This window comes from Lontra canadensis, unplaced genomic scaffold (genome assembly GCF_010015895.1).
Source record: "Lontra canadensis isolate GAN:19392208 unplaced genomic scaffold, GSC_riverotter_1.0 scaffold126, whole genome shotgun sequence".
In the NCBI taxonomy this organism is placed as follows: Eukaryota; Metazoa; Chordata; class Mammalia; order Carnivora; family Mustelidae; genus Lontra; species Lontra canadensis.
The window spans coordinates 1,810,244-1,836,331 of NW_022631120.1; the positions used below are offsets into that span (position 1 = coordinate 1,810,244).

The 26,088-nt window shown below is 44.8% G+C and overlaps 1 protein-coding gene across 1 annotated transcript in view; it reads right to left on the minus strand.

Annotated features, from left to right (window-relative positions):
- TRIM36 (tripartite motif containing 36) overlaps window positions 1–22,017 on the minus strand; it is a 35,514-nt gene extending 13,497 nt beyond the window's left edge. The window contains exons 1-5 of the mRNA XM_032842243.1: window positions 21,723–22,017; window positions 19,417–19,651; window positions 10,668–10,993; window positions 7,638–7,784; window positions 775–870 (exon numbers count right to left, since the gene is read on the minus strand). Of these exons, the coding sequence (XP_032698134.1) occupies window positions 775–870; window positions 7,638–7,784; window positions 10,668–10,993; window positions 19,417–19,651; window positions 21,723–21,749 (831 nt within the window). The 5' untranslated portion in view covers window positions 21,750–22,017. The remainder of the gene's footprint in view (window positions 1–774; window positions 871–7,637; window positions 7,785–10,667; window positions 10,994–19,416; window positions 19,652–21,722) is intronic.
- Window positions 22,018–26,088: the final 4,071 nt, after the last annotated feature.

Genomic DNA, 26,088 nt, shown 5'->3' on the forward strand with positions numbered 1-26,088 from the left:
AGTGTGGAAACGGACTAATCTTTGCAAACACACACCATGTCACCTATATCCAGATTAAGGAAAAGGAACAGTACCCAGATCGCAGACACCAACCTTTCCAGACAACGATCCTTGCCCTCCCTAGCCTTCAGTGACACGTGTCCTGAACTCTAAGCAGAACCCCGTTCCACCTTTGTTGGTACTTTTCATAAAGGAGATCACAGAGTTCGAGCTCCTTTGCTCTGGCATCTTTCTTTCAACATTCACCCAAGATTTAGCTACACTGTTGCCCCTTTGCAGATCATCATTCTTAAGTGATTATATTCTGGGGCTCAGGGATAGCTGGGTAGTTTCCACTCCATGGCTATTAGATTCCAGCCATGAACATTCTAATGTGTGTCTTTTGGTGAACCTGTCTCAGGTATACTCTTGAGAACAGTGCATTTTAAGTCAACACCTAGTACATACTTCAAAGGCAATCTGTTAATCTCATAAAAGAAAGGTAATTGTCAAGAATTCCAAACTTTACCTGATGTTACTACTTCTGAGATCGATACGCCCAGGTCAAGGGCCAGTCATTCGTTCCCCTGTGCTTCCACAGCATTTCATCACCGCCTCTCCTGGGCACAGATCACACATCATAGCTTAAACCTCTGGTTTCTCTAAGCCCGGAGAAGCAGGGTGAAACCTACCTCAACTTCGTCCTCCGAGCTCATTTACTGCCCTCCGGATGTTATGAGTGAATGAATTCCCTAGATGGAGAAATAAAAGCATGCAAACCAGCTCATCACTTACCTCTGTTTCTTTCATTAACAAGTTTAGTTCAGAAATTTGGCTCTTCACCTGGCTCTCCTTGCCAATAAGGTAATCAATATCCTTTGAAAGCTTTTCCTGTCAGAACATACCAGTAACACAAATGAGAAATATAACAAAGGCCTTGCAGATCTACCTTCCTCCCTCTTTTATCTTTTTACACACAATTCTTTAGCCTATGAGGAACACGCAGTAAAGTCAACCCTGACCACTCTCGTTATTAACCCAGGGTACACAGTTACTGGCCTTGAGCACAGGGCCCCACGGACCTATAAGAGACAAGAAGCAGGCCGTGATGCTTAGATTAGCCAAAAAGCCAGAATACATAAGTAATACATTTTTGCTGTCTCTTCATCATTCCCAGGACTTCCACTTCAAGTTTCTAAGTAACCGCAAGGACGGCAATTCAAATAGGATTGCATTCCATCAGATTTTATAATTTATTTTCTCACCTTTGCTCTTTCTCTCTCTCCTTCATTCTCTCTCTCTCTCTCTCTCTCTCTCACACACACACACACACACACACACACACACACACACACCCTCAAAGAGCAAGCAACTCTTCCAAAATGACCTTCACAGCCTAGCCCGGACTAGATATCCATTAAATAATTACACCTACATAATAACAAATAGATTTATACAAACACAGCTCATTAAGCTGCCAGAGCATACTGAAGGAAGAAATTCAGTAGATACTGAAGTAATTAATACCTCCATCAGGAGATATTTATGAAGTAGTTACTTTGATTGGTCTCCTTACCATAGAAGTAACATTGTTAGGTTTTGGGGAGAGCCCAGTTTAACCCAGAGAAAAACAGTATGTATGACAAGTATATTCAAAAGCTAACAAACCAACCCTTGAAGCCCCACAGGGTACGAAGTTGTAAGAGAAAAACGTATGCAGAGTCTAAGTAAGAGGGATGTCATCCAGAAAATGCCACCCCAGCCAGAGCAGTGACAAGAGGATCTGAGCATTTCTCAGTCGCCGCTGCTGCCCTGAATGAGGCTGGGTATGAAAAGAGGACCAGGACCTGCAGCCAAGTCAAGAAGTCAGTCTCCTGCCTGTTATCATTTGCCCCTTTTCTCACTTAGACCATGTAACAGGGTAAGAGAGCGTATGTTGAAATTAATATGGGAGGCCCCATCTTTGATTCTCCAGAGCATCCAGCCAACAGACACACTGAGTTTCCTTGAGGGCTCACTAGAGGGACAGAAGGACGGCCCATGAGCTAGAGGAGTAAGATTTCGGAGAGTTGAGGAGGACGGGACCAGAAAGAACCCTCAGGGAGTCAAGGACAGACATGAAATGTGTCTTGACCCAACGTTTTACAGATCAGGAAACCGAAGGTCACTGACAGCAAATATCACAACGTCAGTGCTGAGCTAGAAGCTTCCTCACTGCCCAGTACGCTGACCACGATTCCACAGGCTGTCAGGCTCTTCCTCAGCACCAAGCTGCAATGGAGAGAAGAGCTCCTCCAGTGCCGTCCCGTCAGGCCTGTGCTGGGACCACACAGGAGGGGTGCAGGTGATCACACTCCTTGTCGCTACAGCAGCGACATTTTCATGGACGTGGGGCTTCGTGGTTTAAGACCACTTACACTGGGATGCAAGACAGGCTGGAGGAGAAAGGATGACAGAATTCAGGAACCCAGTGGCAAGTCAGAGAGCACCCAGGCTTCGCTCCCAGGGAGGACTGCTCAGCCACAGTCTCTAGCCAACTACAGCCTTTATCTCCCGTCCTCTCGGGCCCCTCACAACAAGGCAGTCTGGGTTAAGATGACGTGCTTGTGTCCATTTTTTCACAGGCCTCCAAAAAGTGTAAGCATCAGACACTCATCCTAGATGCTGGAAAGTGCAATGTAAGAAGACATGGCTCCTACCCTCAGCAAAGACATCTAATGGGGGAATACGTTTTAAATCCTTTAGCTACATTAGGGCCCTAGTTCTCTAGGAACTGACCAGAGGCTAACCGCTCAAGGATGCTGAATTTGCTCCAAAGGCTTCCCCTTGACCAGTGGTTCTCAAAAGCTGATGTGCATCAGTATCCAGAGGGCTGAGAGACACCACAGAGCCCCTCGAGGAGGACAGGCTTTGCCCTCTGCAGTTTTAAACTAAGTGTTCCCGGTGATTCTAACACCCATGCAAGTTTGAGAACCACTGCATCGGGCCTTTAATCAGGTCACAGATCAAAGGTACCCAGAGAAACAGGAGTCCACAAAATGAGGGAGAAGGGAGAGAAAAAGGAAGAGAAATTCATTCAACAGTCACACTGAGTATCTTTCACGGGAGCAGGCTAGGAGAATAATATATAACCAATGCTTCCTGCCCCCTTAGGGCTTATCATTTAAAAGGTGTTCTCAGCTTTGCCCCATGTCTGAAAATGTAGGATAAAATGATGGGAAGAAAAAGCATAGAAAGATACATTTTAATCAACTTCCAAATGACTTCAGAGAACAGGGCATTATGTTCTCCACAAATTTCACATACCCCCAAAATATAGAAACCGTATTACCTTCTCATTCAACTGGGACTCGTTACAGGGATGTGTACATTTTCTATTTTAAGTCCTATTTCCAGTCATTTCAATTATGATTAAAATCACAAAGCCACCCCTTAGAGAAGACATAACTGCACATGAACAAGATCACTAACCTTCTTCTAGAAATTTATGGAAATAAAGAAAGTAGGAAAAAGTCCTCAGGAAATAGTCCTCAGAAAACCATTCAACTATAAGAAAGTGGACAAGTGAAGAAAGATGAGCTAACAACCAACCCTCCTTTAAAAAAAATTTTAAAAAGACCCATTTTTTTATTTATTTAAGAGAAAGAGGGTGTGGGCGCAAGAAAGACAATGGGGGGGGCAGAGAGCGAGGGAGAAGCAGACTCCCTGCCAAGCAGTGAGCCTGACATGGGGCTCAATCCCAGGACCTGGGATTATGACCTGAGCCAAAGGCAGACACTTAACCCACTGAGCCACCCAGGTGCCCCTCAACAAACCCTCCCTTAATGAGAAACTGTACTGCTGTGTGGAAGCTGAGAAAGTTTTAGAAAACCCACTAACACCCACAGTTGGGAGAAGAAGGCTGCTGAGATGAGGCCAGAGTGAGGGAGAGACAATGAACACCCAATTGTGGGGCCTTGTTCAGGGCAAAGTAGGATTCTGAAGCCTTAGCAGTCCAAACTGGCCAGAGGAGAGCGTAAACATGGTTTCCTGTGTTGGAAGGTGGGAAGGACTCCGTATTGCTGGGAAAGCGAGGTCACTAAACAAAGGCAAGTAACAGGAGATGAAACCAGGCAGGTGTCTTTCTGTCCAGGGATAAACAGGAGTGAGGTTATGTGGAAGCATAAACAAGACTAAAAAAACATATCTCACCCCAACAGTAGAAGAGAGGACTGCCAGGAACAGATGGGCCCATTCCTCTCCATTATTCACTATTTAGGCCAGTTCACCTGAAAGCGCTAGTGAAGCACTTTCCACCAGCGGAAGGGCTCCCTCAATTCCAAGGACAGGTCATACACTCCAACACAGTCCACTGGTATCAGAAGCCAGATCGAACAGGGGCAGACGGGAAGCCTGGCCTCAGCTTCAGCCATCTCAACAAACAGCAGTAATGAGATGGACAAGGTCACACCACCGTGAGGCTCATTTTTCTTCTGTCTTTGCAATACTTGAGTGTATAAAAATGAAAATAGTAGAGGGGCCCCTCGGTGGTGTAGCTGGTCAGGCATCCATCTCTTGGTTGCAGTTCAGGAAGTGATCTTGAGATCATGCGATCAAGCCCTGTGTCCATCTCCACACACAGTGAGGAACCAGCTTGAGTTTCTCTCTCTCTCCCTTTGCCCCTCCCCACCATGTTCTCCCTCCCAAATAAATGCATCTTTTAAAAAATGGAAATAATATAAACTCGTATCATGTAGCCCTCCTGCTTAAAGCCCAAAAGTAAGTAAAAAGATCTAAGGGAGATCTCTTTGCTATTTTTGACAAAGGTGTCAATCTAAAGTTTATCCTCATTAAAAAGTGAGTAAATTGAAAAACCCATGATGGGAGTCTATTGGAAGAAAAAAAAAGTCTGAAACACTAGGAGAAGAGTTAACAATGGAGCGAAAGAGTTAACTTAAAGGGATTCTACTATCAAAGATTTATTCCAGGTTACAGAAAAAATTTTTGGACAGCTTGCATAAGACCAAACCACTAAGAAACAAAAAAAAAGAGGTGTCAAAAGTTAAATTTAGGGGCGCCTGGGTGGCTCAGTTGGTTGAGCAGCTGCCTTCGGCTCAGGTCATGATCCCAGACTTCCGGGATCGAGTCCCGCATCGGGCTCCCAGCTCCTTGGGGAGTCTGCTTCTCCCTCTGACCTTCTCCTCTCTCATGCTCTCTCTCACTCATTCTCTCTCAAACGAATAAATAAAATCTTTAAAAAAAAAAAAAAGTTAAATTTAGGAGCACCTGGATGGCTCAGGCAGTTAAGCATCTGCCTTTGACTCAGGTCATGATCCTAGGGTCCTGGGATTGAGCCCCGCATCAGGCTTCCTGTTCAGCGGGGAGTCTGCTTTTCCCTCCCCACCACCCCCGCTTGTGCTCTCTCGCCATCAATCTGTCAAATAAATAAATAAAATCTTTTTTAAAAAGTTAAATTTAATTAGCAAACAATGGTAATGCCACTGGGGGGCACAAATGAGTAACAAAGACTGGATCTACTGTCCCACCTGAAAGAAAAAAAAAACTTGAAACAGAGTATTTGAAATGGCTCTCAAGACACTGGACATCAAGAAAGACAGTCCTGTGAGAGGGAAACAAGACAGACCCATGTCTGTGCCCACCATCCTGTCTAGACCCAGCGTCCTCCAAGGCCAAGTGCAGAGGGGAACTCAGGGGACCAGGGTCTCCCAGGAGATGAAGAGACAAAGCTGAGAAGTCCAGGGAGACCAGAGCCTGTAAAGCAAAATCCTCAAGAACAGAAAGTGCCAGAAAGAACTCTAGAGAGTGTACCAAGGGTCCCTGTGGCTTATTCAGCAGAATACTGACCAATTTCCAGGTGCCAGGAAACTTTCAGAGGCCAGGGAGAGGATCACCTAGAAGGATGACAAAGAACAACTCGGGAGCTCAAACCCTGCTGGAAATAGTGCCTGTGATGCACGGAACAAATTAAACAACAAATCAAAAACCCCTCGAAACTCAAAATCCAAAAGGCACTGAGAAGAGTAAAGGAGAAGAGAAGTCTGGTAAAATCGGCCCCAGAACTGAATGGTGCTCTGTCCTAACTTAAAGCAAGGTCCAAAAGCAGCCAACTGTTCTGAGGGAAATTAATCACACGTTAGAAGAAACTCAACAATGTCTATAAGTCATGAAGTATCCACTGCCCAACAAGGTAAAATTTACAAAATTGACCAGCAATGACAGATGACAGAATCAGTAAACCAGGACAATAAAACGGTTACGCCCGTAATCCACGTAGTCAAAGCAGGAGGAGGACTGAGCATGATAGACATATCAAATGCAGAAGAGAAAGCCATTAAGTTAGAATTTGATCTAGGCCCCAAAAGGCAAGTAGATACCATTAAAGGTAGAAAGGAGGGGCGCCTGGGTGGCTCAGTGGGTTAAAGCCTCTGCCTTCAGCTCAGGTCATGTTCCCAGATGTCCTGGGATCAAGCCCCACATTGGGCTCTCTGCTCAGCAGGGAGCCTGCTTCCTCCTCTCTCTCTCTCTGCCTTCCTCTCTGCCTACTTGTGATCTCTGTCAAATAAATAAATAAAAATCTTTTAAAAAAAATAAATAAATAAATAAAATAAAGGTAGAAAAGAAACTCATTTATGAATGATGATCTCATTTTAAAAGAAAAAAAGAATAAACAAAAAATAGCATTATACCACTGCCTCCCTTGCTATAGCTTATCAAACAAGCCTGAAAGTTTTCAAAGGTCCGTGTATAAGGTTCCGATAGAGAGAAAGGAAGTGACTCAGTTTTAGGTGGTAAGGGTTCCAACCAGACCCTTACTATAAATGAAGTTTCCACTATTTCTATAGAGAAGCAATAGGAATTAAGGGCCTGAACATAGCTACCATCCCTCAAGGTGTGGCAATCCCACACACACACTCAACATGCGTGTCATTTCCACACACACTCAACAGGTGTGGCATTCCCACACACACACTCAACAGGCCTATCTTTTATACACACTCACACATATTCAACAGATGTGGCATTTCCATACATGGACTCAACAGGCGTATCTTTTACACACACACATACACACTCAACAGGAGTGGCATTCCCACATACATATTCAATAGGTGTGCCATTTCCACACACACTCAACAGGTGTGGCATTCCCTCATACATACTCAACAGGCATATCTTTTCCACACACACACAGACACACATTCAACAGGCTTGTCATTTCCAAACACACTCAACAGCAATGCCATTTCCAAACACTCAAAAGGTGTGGCATTCCCACACACACATTCAACAGGTTTGTCATTTCCACATACACACACATACACCCTCAAAAGGGTTGTCAGTTCCACACACACTCAACAAGAGTGTCATTTCTACACATACTCAACCACAAGCGCTGGGCTCATGTGGGGATCGTCATGGAGTGGTCTTCACCCCCTCCTTCTCCAGAACCAGTCCATCAACATGACCAAGGACTGCCAAGTCAAACACGCTAATAACCTCACATGACATCAGTGAGGGACCCTCTACACTGATGACTCACTGCAGTAAAACGAGACCATACTTCAGCCATGATTTTATAAAGAAAAAGCTAAAGGCATAAAGTAAAACCGACGTTGTAAAAGACTCAACACTTAGTTCCCCAAACGCACAAATCCTACCTTTAAAGTTTTGTAGGCGCTGCTCATGGTGGTCACCCGGTGATTAGAATGATTACCGCCCAACTTACAGAGATGACACACCGGCCTCCGACACAACTCACAGTACATGTTTATTCTCTCCGTCTCATGTTCTGGGCACATTAAAATCTATTGAGTGCAGAACAAAGGTGTAATTACGGGTTTTCAGAGCTTCCAGGATACTCGAAGTCCCCAAACACAAAGACATGCTTTGCAAAAATCACTAAATAAAACCACTTAAAGGAATAAAAGTGTGAAAAAAATACAATAAAAGTGTAAAAGCATTTGGTGTTTTAGAATTACTATTTCTCAATTTGAGGGTTCAAATGGTCAGTTAAATCTGTAGATGCCATTGCCCCTAAATTTGGCAGTTAAGGTGGTGGAAATTTCACTATCAGGCTTTCTCGCTGAATCCAGCCAGAAGGGCCCTGGGCTACACTGACCAGGCAACCCTGAATGACACGACCGGTATTTTTGCAAGGTACCACAGCAAATAACTGATGGGAACCCACGTCCTCACTGTCCTAGTAAGAGATCAGCTACTAAGGAAGGGGGCACCTGGATGGCTCAGTCCACCAAGCTTGTGAGCTGGGGGTTGTGAGCTTGAGCCACACATGGGGCAGAGATATTACTTAAAAACAAAAACAAACAAACAAAAAAGCAATCTGGTATTAAGAAGCCTTGGAACACTTTCTGATACATGGTTCCAGATGTTTGCTTTTACATATTAAACATGCACACACTGGCCAAATTTAGAACTGTTGTGTTGTTGTTGTTGTTGTTTTCCAAACTCTGTTTTTCTCATCTAAGTAGCTACCTTCTTATTTACTCTGTAAACTATCACCATAGGTATGTCTGAAATTGTACACGAAGTAACAAGAGGAGGTTACTTTAGACTAATGTGTCCATGAAATCAAAAAGCTGTCTGTGGCTCCTAGAGTTCCCATTTTCATCAATGGTTGGTTTGATAGTATCAAGACACAAAGAAACATTCAATATGAAAACAACTACACCAATGGGTGGGACCAGGAGAAAAACAACTGGAAACAAATTTAAAATCTCCAGCATGTCCAACCTCCTACATTTTCAAAACCACTACATGTATTTGTTATTACTGTTTTAATTCCAGCATAGTTAACACACAATGTTGCATTAAGTTTTCAAAACCAGTTATGTTTTAAGCATAAATATAAAATCTGGCTCTCTACAAGGATGGATGATAAGAACTCCAAGTCATAGGCAAATATTCTGTAAGGGGCAACTTTGTAGAATTTTACTGTATGGCATAACACTGTAATTTAAGGAAAACAAAATTTTCCTCAATATAACCTATCCTACCTCTTCAGTTCTCTCTTACCAATCTTCTACTGTATTTGTTAAGTAGAGTTAAGTCTGCAATGTAGACTAAAAGAATTTTACTCGAGATTTCATGTTTTTTAAATTATAACAACCCAAGTCTAATATAATTCATTTAATCATCATAGATTCTTTCATAATGGAACAGTATTAATCAATTTAATTAATCTTCTAAAAGAGGCATTAAAGCACCAAGTTGAAGTCATAAATTGTTAAGAGGCTGTGACTTGGCGTATTTAAAATGAGATAAGGAACAGAAAAGGGGATTAAAAACTCTTTGGTCAATCTACTGCCACATGGACAGTTTTGAAAACAGAGTCAAAGGGTGAAAGCCCAGACTGCTTTTGTTTAACCGACCGGCCCTGCCCCACAGAGAATGATGTCAGAGGGGTGCCCAGATGGCTCAGTCAGGAGACCACATGACCCGTGAACTCATGCTTAGTGAGTCTGAGCCCCACAATGGGCACAGAGCTTACTTTACAAAGAAATTTCCCATATAGATATATGATGTTAGACATACTCAGCTCATAGTTTCAAGATAACTTCAGGATTTTTTTGTCCCATTTTTTTAAAAATTTTTTTAAGTAGGCTCCACACCCACCATGGAGCCCAACACAGGGCTCAAACTCATGACCCTGCAGTCAAGACCTGGGCTGAGATCAAGGGTCAGATGCTTAACCAACTGAGTCACCCAGGCGTGCCCCATTTTTCTACTACAAAATTATTGTGAGGGCAAAGTTTTATGCTCAAGAATATAAATAGATTTTCACACACAAGTTACTAAGGTAGAAGGAATAAGAACTTTAATCAAAAGAATCTATTAGGTTTTTTCTTTCTAAATCTATCTCAATCAGAAAACAGTACAAATGAGGATATCCAAACATCATTTTGCTTTTCAATCACTGAGCAGGGCAAACAACAGTGCGTAAGGGTCCTGTGAGCATTATCAGAGAGATTACCCAGAATATTTGAGAAATGTGAATTCCCTTTCAGATTATTACATGAACAAGCTTCAGAACCTTAGGCTGTACTTACTGTCATTTATCCCTAGCACAAGTTTAGCTAACTGAAAGCATCAGAAAAATGCTTCCCAATCAGATGTTTTAGACAACTAGGGGTTTATCACTTAAAGCACAAAAAGCCTTTGAACTTCACACCCTTCTCAACCTCAGAGAACCTCTGAGACAACGCAGCCTTTCCTCTGTTTGCAGAGGTATCATGACGAACATTCCAACATTGTGCTCCATTACTTTGGGTTGTGACATGGAGATCCAGAATTCTGCCTTCAGGCTGTGTGGAGGCGTTTACCCACCTACGAAAGACCTCCAGATACTAGGCCTCAATTTCTTGTACAGGCTGTGTGTGTGTGTGTGTGTGTGTGTGTGTGTGTGTGCGCTCATTTTTTTTAACATACAGGTTTCTATGTTCATGAACACTATCTTATTTCTAGCTAGCTCTTTATAGTAAGCTCTACGCTCCACGTGGGGCTTGAACTCACAATCCCAAGATCGAGTCACACACTCTACCAACCAGGCCAGCCGGACGCCCCTCTCATACAGGTTTTTTAAGCTCTTCCCATTCTTGTTGTCAAGCTCTGGACGCGTTACAACTCCTTTTGCAATACTAATATTCTAACGCAGTCAAAACTGCTCTTACCTTGGGCCTGAAGTTGGTAGTTGGACCCACATACTCGTGCTGAGCTTTCACCGTACCCCACGGGTGGTAGATTTTGAAGCACTCATTGCAGTAGCTCGCGCTACAGTCCATGCAACTCTTGGTGGACTCCTGGGGTGGTGGCTTACAGAGGTCACACATGATGGCCGTGGCCGCCCTCGCTGCCTGCCGGTACCTCTCCACGATAGTTTCCAAAGTGAAATTGCGAAACAGACCACTGATTCCTCGTTCTCCGAGATCCACGTCGTGCTCACAGCCGGGGCAAGGGAAAGTGGTTGTCCTAGGAGTCAGGGAACCGCGCTTCCAGCCTGTGTGATTGAAGTCCTTGTTTAGTTATGTCAGTAGGAAAATGAACAGAATGAAGAAGAAAGGAGTGATGATTTGGAAAGAGACAGATCTACATACATAGCTCCTTCCCCCACACCACTCTCTCCCTCCTGCCCAGAAATAATACTCAAAGTGACTCCACTGGAATCAGTATTCTAAAAAGGCTTAATGCTTGTTTTTGTATATACAAAAGACAAGCCCCACTTACTAGACCCATATCAAAGAGGAAAGGAAAAGCTATAGTAAACCCCATAAAAAAGCCACAGCAAACCAGATATATGGACTAAACACAGAATACAATACTACACAGGGTCACAACTTTTTAATTATATCATTAATATTTGTAGTTATTTCTGTATCTCATATCCACTAATTTGGTTTTCATTTAAGTGAATACAGCCTTGGCTGACGGATAAAATGAGTTCATATGTAAATGACAGAGGAGTCCCTAACCCGTGCCCCATGGATAGGCTCCAAAAAGATCCAAACAGTTCCGTACACTATTTGAAACTGTATGCAAAATTTTCCATCTATATACCTATGGTTATTTTCCAGTTCAACAACCCATAGCTTTGATCGGATTCACAAAACAGTTAAGAATCGCTGTGAGAGAGTTTCCCACGGTAGTACTGTTTTATCTGGTAGGCTACGTCATTCGTTAACTGAGTACAAGCTCTCAAAGAATGAAAAGCTCATCCATAGACCTAGACTCTAGTGACTTTATGAGGGACCAACCATTTAGTATCTTCTTATGACCTGAAAAAAAGAATCATTAAAATTACTTAATTCAGTAAGCCACAAGTTGACCCAGAGAGTATTATAAACCATTTTCCAATGGTTTATAATACAGTCAATGACCATAGATAGCACACTTCTGTTCAATATTACCCTGATTTTAACAGGGCAAGAAATCAAGACGTGGCCGTCCTTACCTACATGTTCACAGGAATCTGGGGCTGTCCCTTTAGCCTAAGTACATGCCTATCACATTCACTGCTCTCTTTCATGAATCTACCCTGTCAGGACGAGTCTTGGTTGCCCACCAAGTTAACTACCTAATTTATAAACACAAAACTTCTTCACCTAAAGCCTTCCTTCATTCTGCCAAGTATCCAGTACCAAAAAGGAATGGCTGAAGTTAGCGTACCACATTTAGAAAAGGTCTTTCAACAGCTACGTTAATAGTGCCTTGGCACATTACCGTCATCACTGAACAGACGGTCTTCAAATAGGTCTGGCATGATGTCACTGAAGGTACAATTCAGCCATCAGCCCAGAATATTGTTCATCTGAAGTGACTCTACAGCATGCTAAGGGGCCCTGGGTCCCCAAAACTACTTGTGCAGAAAACATGCAGAGTATTGTTAAGATCTTCATTTACCTTGACATTTCTAAACCTATAAAAAAAAAAAAAAAAGCATGACAAAAAAACTGCCCCATAAAAATGAGAAAACTCTACATAAAATGTATTCTTATAATAATTCTCAAAACATGCAACGCAAGTCCAAGATATTTCACAACATGGCAGGCATAGAACAAAATAAGCCGCAAAGCCACTTTTCAGACACATGCCAATAAACGTTTCATTCCATGAAAAGACAAGCCGAGAATTCTGGAAGTGACAGAGTGCAGTGGTCAAGTTGAAACAAATGGAAAGTCACATTTCACTGCATGCTTCCCCACATGACCCAGATGATAGAAATCAAAATGGAGATTATTAAAAAAAAAAATGGGTTATTACTGGTTTTATTAATTGAAGGTGGTGATCAATTTAAGGAACAGGATCAAACCAAACTAAATCACGACAACAAAGTCATGCTTTACTATATACTGGTGACACCCAGATTGTGGCCTTCAGGTTCAGAAATTTGAAAAAAAGACAGTTCATCCCTTTTCTGTAAACCTCTTTTATTTTTGTTCCAAAAATAAGGTGTAAAGCATCTCACCAGCTTAATGAGATAAAATATTAAGACAGTATACCTTAGCTGTTTTCCTAAACAGATCTCTAAAAAAAAAAAAAAGTGTCCCATTTTTCTACTAATGCCGAAGCATTTATGTTTTTTAGTTCATCTGTCTTAGGGACTTCCATCACTGTTTTCAAAAGCAAATGACAGAGTGTATGTTCTGGGCAATAAGGAAACAGAAGAGACCTAAGGATATTCTGGGAAGTCAGTCTAGTGAAAAAAAAAAAAAAATCAAGACAGTGGAACTAAGAATGAAACACAAGAGAGTCAACTTTTTACTCCCTGTAGCTTTGCTGTCCACTATAGTAACCACCAGCCAAATGTCACTATCTAAATTTAATTTAAAGATTCAGTTCCTTGGTCACACTAGCCACATTTCAAATTCTCAAGAGTCACCTGTGACCAATAACTCCCACATTCTAGAACACAGGGTCAAACAAACATTCGCATGATCACAGAATGTTCCACTGGGTGATACTACTCTATACCATGACATAATGAGAAAGAAACGTAATGACAACTGTGGAAGGTAAGGAAGCAATGCAGGCCAAGCAATGCAACTGTTACGTTAAACTGCATTTATGGGGCCGATAATATGGGGCCGAAACTGTCACCTTGCAGCATCAGTTCTTTTCCCCCATATTCCCTGACCTCAAAGACAGATTAAACAAGTAACTCATGATACAATTTTAAAATGAAGACTCCGGAAAAAAATCTTCCAACTGGTTTATAGCAAATCTCCCCGCAAAATGAGCTTTCAGGCATTATTAAGTTCTGTCGTTTAAATATCAATCAAGTATTTCAAAACCGAGTCAATTCAGAACAGGTTCAACAACTCAGATAGCTCCAACCTCCCCCATATTCTGACTACAAGCTACTTCCCCTCTGTTACCTCCCAGGCAGAGGTGAGTGTCTCCCGGATTGCTGGATATTCAGGTCGGGCTTCTAGGTGCCTGGCAATGGGCTAATGCCTCTTTTAGACCAGCATGACCGCCCAATGCCTAAAAGTTACTATTACCTTCGAGTACTATGGTCATATTCAACCTGCAAACCCTTTTTCTCAACTACCATCTGAATAAAAAAATCAGAAACAAGAAATGAACATTTTTAAAGCCAACTGCTCCTATGTTTCCTCCTATTTACTAAATCTCAACGCTGGAAATTCTCAGGGATTCGCTAAAGCCTGTGAGCAAAAGGATGACACGTGGCTTTTAGAACCATAAAGATGTGTAAACTGAGGCACACAGAGAGGAAGGTAAGGAAGACAGAAAAGGGATAACATTTCAGGTGTTTATTTTCTCCATTAAAATATAAGGTATCACCAGCATTCTACAAAAAAGTAGCCAATTTTACTTTAAAGGTCAACTGGAATAGTAAAAAAAAAAAATTCCTTTTAATAAGATAGGGTTGGCCCATCATTTGCCAGGAGTCAAATACTCTGGAAAGCCTGAAAAAGCAGTGTACATTCTTTACCCACAGACCTCAGTGTTAAAACTCAAACACTTTAGACCATTAACAGAGGAAAGACACCTTATGCACAAAGCAAGTGAAGGGCATTCCTACTAAATACAAAAAATTGCCAATGCCTTTAGGCCCATTTTTAAATGCAGAACAAAGTCCTGGCTCATTTAACCTCCCCAAGGTAGCAAGATGGCCACGGATAGAAGCTTTGCTCCACTAAGGAAATGGAAAGGATTTTTAAGGTTATTTTTTAAAAAAGCTCCCAACATGGGTATGTCAATTTTCTTCAAAAATACCTTGTCATGTGGATGGACAAAAGGGAAGCATTCCTGATCGGAGCCCCCTTTAAAAACCACCAGCCCTAAAAAAAGAACAAAAAACAAAACAAAACAAAACAAAAACCGTACCAGCCCTCGCTTGGAATTTAGTCCTGTTGACCTTTAAGTCATTCAGCCAATTTGTCCCCTTTCGAGAAAATTTTGAACACTTGACCACTGATGTTTAAGAACTTTATGATAAACAAGGTTATTAGAGTCAACTCTAATACTATGCTGCCTGCGGCCACACGAGCAATGAAGCATTTTCTACCTCTCCACCCCAAAGATCTCCGTTGTGACGCTGTGAACAATGAACAGAAAGCTGGATTTAGAATTTAATTTCAAAGAGAAGATTCACAACTTGTTAACAAAAGATAAAGCAGCAACTGTGTCCTGTGCACAATTCTTGAGTTAACAGTAAGAAAATGTTTTTTTTTCCCCCCAGCACATGTGGTTATTTATGAAACCCTCGCTGTAAAGCATTCATGGAGCAGACCTTGGCGCTCAAAATTAATCATTGTTGGGGCAGCCCGTTAGAGGCCCAAACCCTATCTTATAGATTCGTATTTTTAAAGAGTCGTATCTCCAGTAACTGTTGAAAATACACAGCCACAGCAAGCATCTTTTGTTTGTTTGTTTGTTTTTACTGACATGTATCAACCTTGTAAATAAACGTTGCTAAAATGGGCTGTATCTTCCTGACAAAAAGAAACACAAAATGGGGGGAAAGCTTGCACAGGTGACCCAAAATGCACAGTTAAGATGGCTATTTTTCTGTAACTGAATGTGTTACTGTGTTGTACACACAAACCCTACCCGCCTTTCCAGGCACCCTTTTATTGTAAAAAATCTGTCAAATCTCCCAGGCAATGATATTCAAAAAAAGGGCTGCGTGAGCCAACAGCGTCGGCCACATCTGCCATTTTCAATTTCCCAGGAGCCAGATTAATGAAAAGGAAACAAGTGAAATTAATTTTAATTAACAGCTGTTATTTCTTTAACCCACTATCTCCAAAATACCATCACCTCAAAAGGTAAGAGAGTTACAAACTACTGGAGGTAGTTCCTAGTTGATCATCACTCTAAGTGTCTGGAATTCGGGGGGTGTTTTATGCTACCCAGCACATCTCAGCTCAGACGAGCACATCTCAACTGCTCAAGAACCACAGTGGCTGGCTAGTGGCGACTGTTCTGGGCAGTCCTGGTCTAATCAATCCCTTTATTAAACCAGTGGCAAAACTAATTTTTAGAATTCTACTCCTCCCACACCAATCGCTCAGAATAGGACTTCCTTCCCAAGTGCATCTAAATGAGGAAAAATAGAAAAAGAAATCTGCCAAGAGAAAAAGGGGGAGGCATTACTTCCCTATGAATTTCTTTTTCAATCTCTGCAAAGAAAAATCAGAGGCAAATGCCCCATACATGGAGGGCAGCATCATATCTGTCATGTTACCACCTCTACTCATCATGTAAAGCTGTTTTCACAAGGAGGAGGGCAATCCTAAAATCCACCTTCATTTGATAAAAGCCTCCAGGAATGATTACTACACTTAGGGCCTCCCCACCCTCTGACTGCTTTCTTTGTACTCGTTCATTTGCTCCCTATGCTCTTTTTAATGAATGACTGGGTTCTAACTATGAGGTTCCGTACAGGGTCAAACTATATGCTTCTCAGAAGGGAGGGACAGATTGATCTTGTTCATTCCCCTTCAGCATTTAGCAGCATCCGGCAATCAGCAAGTCAATGACATGTGTGTTGACTGAATGAATGCAAATGAACACAAGGTAGGGAACTTCAGAGTGGGAGAAGATACAGCACCTGACATACAAGGACGGACCACCCAAGGCAGAAATCCCCTCTACGATGTCTGCAGAGGGCGGTCCCTCGTCCACTGCTTAAAACAAGGACTTCAAACTTGGGCGGCCCCAATGCTGGGTGGGTCTTAGTCAAAGATGTATTTTGGCTGCCCTATCCTGTGCTGAGCCGGCATGGAGTTTTTGAATAATTGGAATTAACTGCCAAGGTTTAAGACAGATGACACATCAAAACTACTGTCAGGGTTTTTTTTTGGGGGGGTGGGTTTAGTAATCTGACAATCTGGCACCTCTGTACCCCTATGATAATGAAATAGTGCCAAGTGCCTCCTGCCTGGTGAGACAAGGCGTCCATTCTAGTCCACAGAACCAGGCGCCGCTGTCTCTTAACAGGGGAGGCCTGGAGTCAGGTGGCTGCTGCTACCTGGGCCGCTGGTTTTCTTATGGCAGCTGACTTAGTGGGAAAATCAACTATTTACAGTCTCTGTACCGAGGAAGTACAACGAAAGAGGTTCCTGTATTTATTATGCCTGGGGCCGGCTTCCTCAATGTATCTGGTCCCTGCAGTATCGTAAATCTGAGCCCGCTGGGAACACTTTACAGACAGGGGGCTAACAGTCTCATCTTAGGAAAGCCTGTCGTGTTTGCTTTCTTTTCCCCGCTGAGCCTGAGATCTGCATTCCTCCTTCACTCACTGATCTGGAACCTCTGCTGTGGAGACACCCAGTTTACTTTCTCTTTCTCTAGACAGCCTTCATGTTCTGCAGTCTCTCCCTCTCCAAATAAGAGAGTAAATATACTCTCTTATTTCCTGTAACTGCCCTTCGAAGTTTTCTAACTCCCTGCCCTCTCAGGACATGATACAACTTGACACGGTTCTTCCTAAAGGAGAGCCAGGACTTCTTAGTAATTGCATTTCTGATCTTAAAGGTGGAATGGATCTCTTGTTCTTGGGGAGGAAAAGGGCCACTATTACTGAGTAAAAGCCATCCGAGTTGGCTTTGTAGAAATCTTGTAGCTGAGGTCTGTCCTGCAACCACCACTCCACATGTATTTACTAAACATCCACCAGGCACTATCTAGGTGAGCTCCTAAATTAATTATTCATCTGTATTTCACCCAAACTCCATAAGGATCACATATAAACACCAACCAAATGTTAAGATTAGAAGCCCACGTAAGAGACAAGATTTCACAGAATTATAGAAATATTAGTACGTAACTAAAATTCCTTTGAACGCTCTGTGCTAAATGTTAATATACAAAAAGTGAATTTCCCTGGTCAACCAACTGGGGTTCTGTCCCTAACTAGCCAATGAGGATCTACCAAGAGATTATCTGTTTTCTCTGGAAGGCAATTTCAAGCTATTGAAACCTGTCTTTCCCCCTCCTCCCAGTGACAGCTAGCTCCTAGCAGGGAGGGAAACCTACAAGTGATGACTTCATAATAACCGTGACCCTCTCTGACCTCACACTCCCTGCATCCACAGTCACTTCATGCTCTTTTTATTTTTTTAATATATGCTTGTAATTTTTTATACATGCAAAACAGCTTCTAAGTGATTCATGATTACCATTTAAAGAAAAATACGTGTTTTTAAAATAGCATAATACTCTTAGATCAAATCCACTCTTATCCACTGTCTGAGGGAGCACAAAGACAAGATTCCCTGGCACAGCGGGGACCAAGAGAGACAGCATTGGCTAAATGCAAATGAGGGAAAGCAGATTCTAACAGGTTTTTTTTTTTTTTTTACATGTAAGATTAAAAATTTATTCCTGTGCTACAACAGGGAGAAATAAACAGAGTGGCCTAAAGGATCAAGCTTAAAACCTCCAAGCCCAAACTGGGCAGAAATGAAGGCCTGAAGTCTGGGGCTTATGGCCACTCGTGTCCTCTCCTAATATCCCTAACATGACACTGAGATATTTCTACCCAAACCTCTGCCTCCCCTTGATCCTCACTGATGCTGTTGGCCCTGAATTCCCAGTGGCCCTCTTCCCTGGGATTTCAATTCATTTTCCTCTATCTAACTCCTGCAGTGGATATCCAGAAAGAAGAAAGTAATACCACCCCAACCGCCAAACAATTTAAACTCTAGCTGTATAAGGTACAGGGTGGGGCACCTGGGTGGCTCAGTGGGTTAAACCTCTGCCTTTGGCTGTCATGATCTCAGGGTCCTGGGATGGAGCCCTGCATCAGGCTCTCTGCTCAGCGGGGAGCCTGCTTCCCCCCTCATCTCTGCCCGCTGTTCTTCCTACTTGTGATCTCTCTCTGTCAAATAAATAAAATCTTAAAAAAAGAAAGGTACAGTGTATGTGCTCTGCATGTGGATCTACTCCCATCACTCCAGAATTCTACCCCTACAGAATATTCTACACAATATTCAAATCCTGATTTCAAACAATGGATTTAAAGTGGCTGGAAGAAGAAAAAATCCTCAGGTAGAACAAAATGACACCAAATAACTCATCTCAAAAGCCTTCTACGAATAGTCAATATGGCATATTCATTTTCACAGTACCATAGACAGAGGATTCCCTAGTAAGTACTTCTGTGGTCCATTATTTCATCCCTCATATAAAGGACCCCAGAGGCTCAGAACACCCCCTAAGATACAGACGATTATTAAGGGGTCTAACACAAAAGCTGGTGTTTAATAACCCACTTTAACTGCATACCAGGAGACAAGAAAAGTTCATTTTGACATGGGAAAAAAGGGAAGGGCTCCTTTACAACTAGTTTTAATTTACCCACCCAGAAAGACCAACCCACATCATGGCAAAAATAATTTCCCCTCCACAGATATCGCTGAAACTCCCAGGCCCCAAGCTTCTACCACATACCTGGTCTGCTAATTCTGTCAATTTTGTCCATGCTAGGGGACGGGAGCCGAAGTCGAGGACTGCTCTGATTGGAGTTGTCCGATCCCACATCATTGAACGAGTCATCATGGGTCAGTAAGAGTTCTTTTACACACTTATGACAGAGACTGTGTTGACAAGGGAGAATCAGCGGGTGGGTGAACAGCTCCTTGCATGCTGGGCAAATGAGCTCTCTTTCGATATTCTTAATGGTAACCTTGAGGAAAAGAAAGCGAATCAAACGCTCTTAGTGGGGGGAATATATTAACACGCTTATACCTCTTGGTAAGTACGTGTGTGTACCATGCCAAAAGGAATGAAGAAACAGCGTATAATCTGAAATTCCTTTCCCGTAATGAAATTCCCAGACCACTGGCCCCCCTCAACACCCACAGCCTAGAACTGAAGGGACACAGACATGGGAAACACTGAAGTCAGAGAAAAATCAGCATGAAATAGGAGGGGACCATAATATTCCACCAATTACGGAGTTACTCAAATCATCGTGAACTCACTAACTTAGGACATCTGAGACATCCAAAAAGTAGGTTACTTCAGTAAGAGTTAAGAAGCCAGCACACTAAGGATGAGACCATGTTCCTTCGGAGCACAGTTAACTCTGTGCCCAGACAAGAGGGGGCGAAAACTGGGTTAGCCAGAATGTTCACAGAAGCCTCCTTGAAATCTATTTACAAGCTGAATCATCAGCAATCTACATTAAATGTGACCAATTTTCATATGCTGCAACTGTAATGTAGCTAAAACGCTTGAGGTTCTCTTGCTGCCTAGCAAAGTGGTTATCTTAAAAGCACTTGATGAATATTGAAAAGGATGGAGAGGACTGGAAAGCACCATTTTAAGGGCTCTCAGTACTACCGGCTTGCATTATTTTCCAGGAGAAACACTCAGTCTCTTGTAACAACCAAAAAGGTTTGATGACCTCATACTCCTTTTACCACCCTTTCCATATGCAGTTCCTCAGCCCCCACCCAAAAAGGCAGGTGCTATGAATCTATATTCAGCCTTCTTGTAGCTTTACAGTCCGATTTTAAAGTATTCCTAACCCTGTACAATCATTTCAATTACTGGAGCTCCACAGAAAATTAGAATAGAATTAACTCACTTATTTTAATTAAATAAAAATGTATGCTCTTCTATTCCCCCTCCAGTGACACTAAGGGCTTTAACAATCCTTGACAACAGCACTACATCCAACTAGCTTTTCTCACGGTCCATGGTCTTTTCCTGTGTTTCTTGCTGCATCATCCAATACATATGTCATAGAAGCCCGCATCATCTCAGGATTTTATTAAATTTGGAAGACCGCCACGCTTCACAATTCACGGTAAAGAAAATAGAATGTTCACATCCCATCCCGTTTCACCGAGAATCTGACACCTGATTCAAAAGAAAGAATATCCTTCTGAAGGTCCAAAATAGGTTCAAAGAAAAATTCTGTTCTGAAGGTCCGAGACAGATTCCCATTTGACGGAAGGTGTACCTCCCAGAGGAAGATCCCGAGTCATTTCCACCTCTCTGGTACACAGAAGAAGGGCATACGTTTTCTAACCACAGCAGACCCGAAGTAATTCTGGCCCAAAAGAAAAATGAGTTTTCATTTTAGAGCCATGTAAGAGAAAGGGAAGGCGGCGGCTCCCACAATCAGGCTGTCTCAGAATCCACGGGGCTCGACGGCAAACGAGCAACTCGGAAAGAACCGCAGATCGGAGCCTTTCCAACAAAACCCCTTGCACCCCCGACAGCGGCCAGGGCCGGCCCGCCTCCCTCGCGCGAGCCGGCGAAGCCAGGGAGGAGCCTGCGCTCGCGGCGACGGCCGGCCGGGCTGGGCCGCGCCCGCGGGGGTCCTAGTGGGACCCCAGCGCCCGCCCCACGACGCTCCGGGACAAAGGGGCGACCGGACGCGCGCCCCCAGCCGCGACAGGCGGCAGACTCCTCGAGCCGAGGCAATCCGACAGCACGGACCCCACGCAACAGCCCCGCCCCGACGCCCCGAGGTGCTCAGGTGAGCGATAGCCGCCCCGGGTCGGCGCCCCCTCGCGGGCCCAGGGGCCCCGGGGTCCAACCCTCTGAGGGGCGGAGAGGGGGCGCCCGGATTTGCGGAACCCGGGGCGCGGAAGGCGAAGAGGAAGCGGGGCCACCACACGCCCGCCCTCGCTCCTCCGGAGAAGAGGCTCCCTCCGGATAAGGGCGGAGGAGCGCGCGCGGGGGGCCCCCGGGGAGGCGCCATGGGACCGTGAGGCGGCGGCCCCCGTCGCCCACTCACTCACCAGCGAGTCGGAACCGTCCCCTTCCATGGTAGCCTTCTGCCAGGTGTCATCAACGGCGGGGTCCGAACAGGCGGCCGTGCGGCCCGGGCAGGGTCCGGTGGGCGGGTCCCCGCGGCGGCCGTGGAGCCTGGGCTCGGAGCTGGTGAGCCGGACCCGGCCAGCGGACCGACGCGGCGAGGAGCGGGGCGGGCGAAACACAGGCGCGGAGAGCCGAGCGCGCTCCCTGCGACGGCCCCGGAATCCCGCCCCGCGGCCGGCTGCGGCGGCGGCTCCTGCGGACTGCGGCTGGGCGAGCGGCCGCGCGGAGAGACCCGGGCGCCGACGCCGCGGAGGGGCGGGGCCTGGGCGGGGCGGCGCCGTCGCCCGGGCAACAGCGCCCACCGCACAAAGGGGGCGGGGCGGCGCGCGGCGACCCGGCGAGCGGGCGGGGCGGCGGCGCGCGCGCCAGGGTCTCGGCTCTCGCCGCCGCCGCCGCCCGGGCCCCGCCCCCTCCGCCGCCGCGGTCACCGCCCGCCGCGGCTGGCAGCCTCGGAGGTGCGGAAGCGAGGGGGCAGGGAAGCGGAGGGCGGTGCCGGGGCGGGACCCGGGTGGAGCGGCCCGCAGGGCTGCGGCTGACTGCGGCGCTGGCGGCCGGCCCGGCGCTGCCCCTCTGCCCGTTGTCTGGCTTTCCCGGCGCTTCGGCCAAGCATCCCCTTCCAGCCGCATTTCCTGACTCTAGACGGCCGGCGGGGCCAGGAGAGCCGCGCGCAGTGGAGGCGAGGACCGGCGCGAGACCCCGCCCGCCGCACCCCCTCCCGGGCCGGGGCTTCCCCTAGCGGGTCCCCGTCTCCGCCCGGCTCTTCCTCCTCCTCCTCCTCCTCCTCCAGCCCAGTGCGTCGGGAGAACTTCACGTCCCTAACGGGTCCCCAACCACTCGTATTTGGTTCCTGCTTTGACACCCCAGGGCGCGGCGCTGTCACGCACGACACGTTCTCGCCAGGTGGCGCGGGCTTGGGGACCCGAGCCGGCCACGCGGGAGCGCCCTCTCCGCCCCGCCCCCTCCAGCCCGGACAGCCGCCCTGGGGTGCCCCCTTGGGGACGGAGGGCGCGGGGCCAAGGGGCGCCGCGGGCCCTGGGCTGCTGCGACACCCGCGCACCCACGCGGTGCTTGGCGGGCTCCGGGACCAGCTGCGCCAGATGCACCTGCCGCGACTCAAGCATCTTTCTTGTGTCTCGTTTCACCGCGACCCGAAAACAAATCACCAGGGACGGCTGGACGCCTAATATGGGACCCCGCCACTGCCTTCCCCGCTGGCTGACTCCACCCTTCCCCAGAGACGGAGAAAACGGGAGCTCTCAGCAGCCGGGGGAAGGGACCTCAGCGGCAGCCCAGGAATCCCGGTCAGGTGTGAAACGCTGCCCACTTTTATGTTCTACTTGGGAGACGTGTGTCGCGGGGAAAAGTTCCCACCGTCTTCCCACAGCACGGTCAGCCCGGTAGCCTCTTCTCCAACCTGGCAGTGAAGGGACCATGGCAATGGTCTCGAACGGAATGCCCTCGGTTCACCCGGGAGATGTAGAGAGGACGTCCCTGCGCCTTGCCGAGCAAGGACTGGACTATTCTGATCCGGTTTAATGCCCGCTCTGCGGCCCCACATGCTGGAGTTGAGGCTGTTTCCTTCCCACGGGTTCAGAAACATCCTAATCTAGAGGGAAATGGTAAAAATAATGCCTGCATCATTTAGTTACCTGTATTATGTACCACACCATGTTCCCATATAGTTTTTAAGAGACTCAACCATTAAAAAGCATATATCAGTCTTTGTTTTTTTAAATTTATTTAATTTCATGGGTTTTTTTTTATTAACATAAAATGTATTATTTGTTCCCAGGGTACAAGTCTGTGATTCATCAGTCTTACACAATTCACAGCGCTCACCATAGCACATATGCTCCCCAGTGTCCATCACCCAGCCACCCCACCCCTCCCACACCCACTGCCCCTCCAGCAACCCTCAGTTTGTTCCCAAGAACAAATAGAAGACATGAAGTCTTCTACGGTTTATTTCCCTCTCTGGTTTCGTCTTGCTACATTTTTCCCCTCCCTTCTCCTGTGATCTTCTGTCTTGTTTCCCAAATTCCTCTTATCAGTGAGATCATATAACAATTGTGTTTCTCAGGCTGACTGACTTCGTGCAGCATAATACCCTCTAGTTCATCCATGTCGTTGCAAATGGCAAGACTTCAAATTTTGATGGCTGCATAATATTCCATTGTGTATGTATACCATATCTTTATTCATCTGTGGATGGACTTCTAGGCTCTTTCCATAGTTTGGCTATTGTGGACATTGCTGCTATAAACATTCGGGTGCATGTGCCCCTTTGGATCACTACATTTGTATCTTTGGTATAAATACCCAGTAGTGCAATTACTGGGTTGTAGGGTAACTCTATTTTCAACTTTTTGAGGAACCTCCATGCTGTTTTCCAGAGTAGCTGCACAAGCTTGCATTCTCTCCAACAGTGTAGGAGGGTTCCCCTTTCTCCACATCCTTGCCAACACCCATTGTCTCTTGACTTGTTAATTTTAGCCATTCTGACTGGTGTGAGGTGATACCTCATTGTGGTTTTGATTTGTATTTCCCTGATGCCGAGTAATGTGGAGCACTTTTTCCTGTGTCGGTTGGCCATCTGGAGGTCTTCTCTGCAGAAATGTCTGTTCAGGTCTTCTGCCCATTTCTTGATTGGATTATTTGTTCTTTGGGTGTTGAATTTGATAAGTTCTTTATCGATTTTGGATACTAGCCCTTTCTTTATCTGATATGTTACCTGCAAATATCTTCTCCCATTCTGTCTGTTGCAAAACACTCCACCCCAAAACTGTTAGAACTTACACAGGAATTCGGTAAAGTGTCAGGATATAAAATCAATGCACAGAAATCAACTGCATTTCTATACAACAACGAGACAGAAGAAAGAGAAATTAAGGAGTTGATCCCATTTACAACTGCACCCAAAACCATAAGATACCTAGGAATAAATCTAACCAAAGCAGCAAAGAATCTGTACTCAAAAAACTATAAAATCCTCATGAAAGAAATTGAGGAAGACACAAAGAAATGGAAAAACGCTCTGTGCTCATGGATTGGAAGAACAAATATTGTGAAAATGTCTATGCTACCTAGAGCAACCTACACATTCAATGCAATCCTTATCAAAATACCATCAACTTTTTTTCAAAGAAATGGAACAAATAATCCTAAAATTTATATGAAACCAGAAAGGACCGCGAATAGCCCAGAAGAACGATGAAAAAGAAAACCAAAGCTGACGGCATCACAATTCCAGATTTCAAGCTCTATTACAAAGCTGTCATCATCAAGACAGTATGGTACTGGCACAGAAACAGACACATAACTCAATGGAACAGAATAGCCCAGAAATAGACCCTCAACTCTATGGTCGACTAATCTTCCACAAAACAGGAAAGAATGTCCAGTGGAAAAAAGATAGTCTCTTCAACAAATGGTGTTGGGAAAATTGGACAGCCACGCGCAGAAGAATGAAACTGGACCATTTCTCTACTCCACACACAAAAATAAGACTCAAAATGGATGAAAGAACTCAACGTGAGACAGGAATCCATCAAAATCTTTGAGGACACAGGCAGTAACCCCTTCGACCTCGACTGCAGCAACTTCTTCCTAGAAACATCACCAAAGGCAAGGGAAGCAAGGGCAAAAATGAACTATTGGGACTTCATCAAGATAAAAAGCTTTTGCACAGCAAAGGAAACAGTCAACAAAACCAAAAGATATCAGTGTTTGTTTTTAATACTGGTCTTTGGGTTAAATTATTCCCCTCTGGCTGTAATCCTACATCAGCCCATCTGAATAGCACTTTGGTCCAAAACCAACTAGTTAATTGATTAAAAGAGATTAGAAGGCTTCATTAACATGAGCTAAAGATTAAACTTGTACAGACAACATTTGGCTGAAAATAAATTCCAAAGCCCTCCTTCCATTATGCAAATCAGACGTCACTGAGATACCATTTTCCACCTGATTCTCCAGGTTCAAAAAGTATCTTAACATACTTGGCCAGAACGTGGGGAACTAGGCACATTCAAGCTTTTTCGCAACACTGTAGCTTGGTAGAGCTAATTGGAAGGGAAATTTTGCAAATCCTATCAAAAACTTTAAATGCGTGTACCTTTGACTAAGCACTTCCACTTGTAAGAATTCTCCTACTGAAAGGCTTGCATGTGTGCACAAAAACCTGTACAAAGATCTTGTTGGGACCTTATTTATAGAAAAGATTATCCATGATGTCCAACCATACCATGAAATACTGTGCAGCAGTTAAAATTAATGTACTGATGAGTA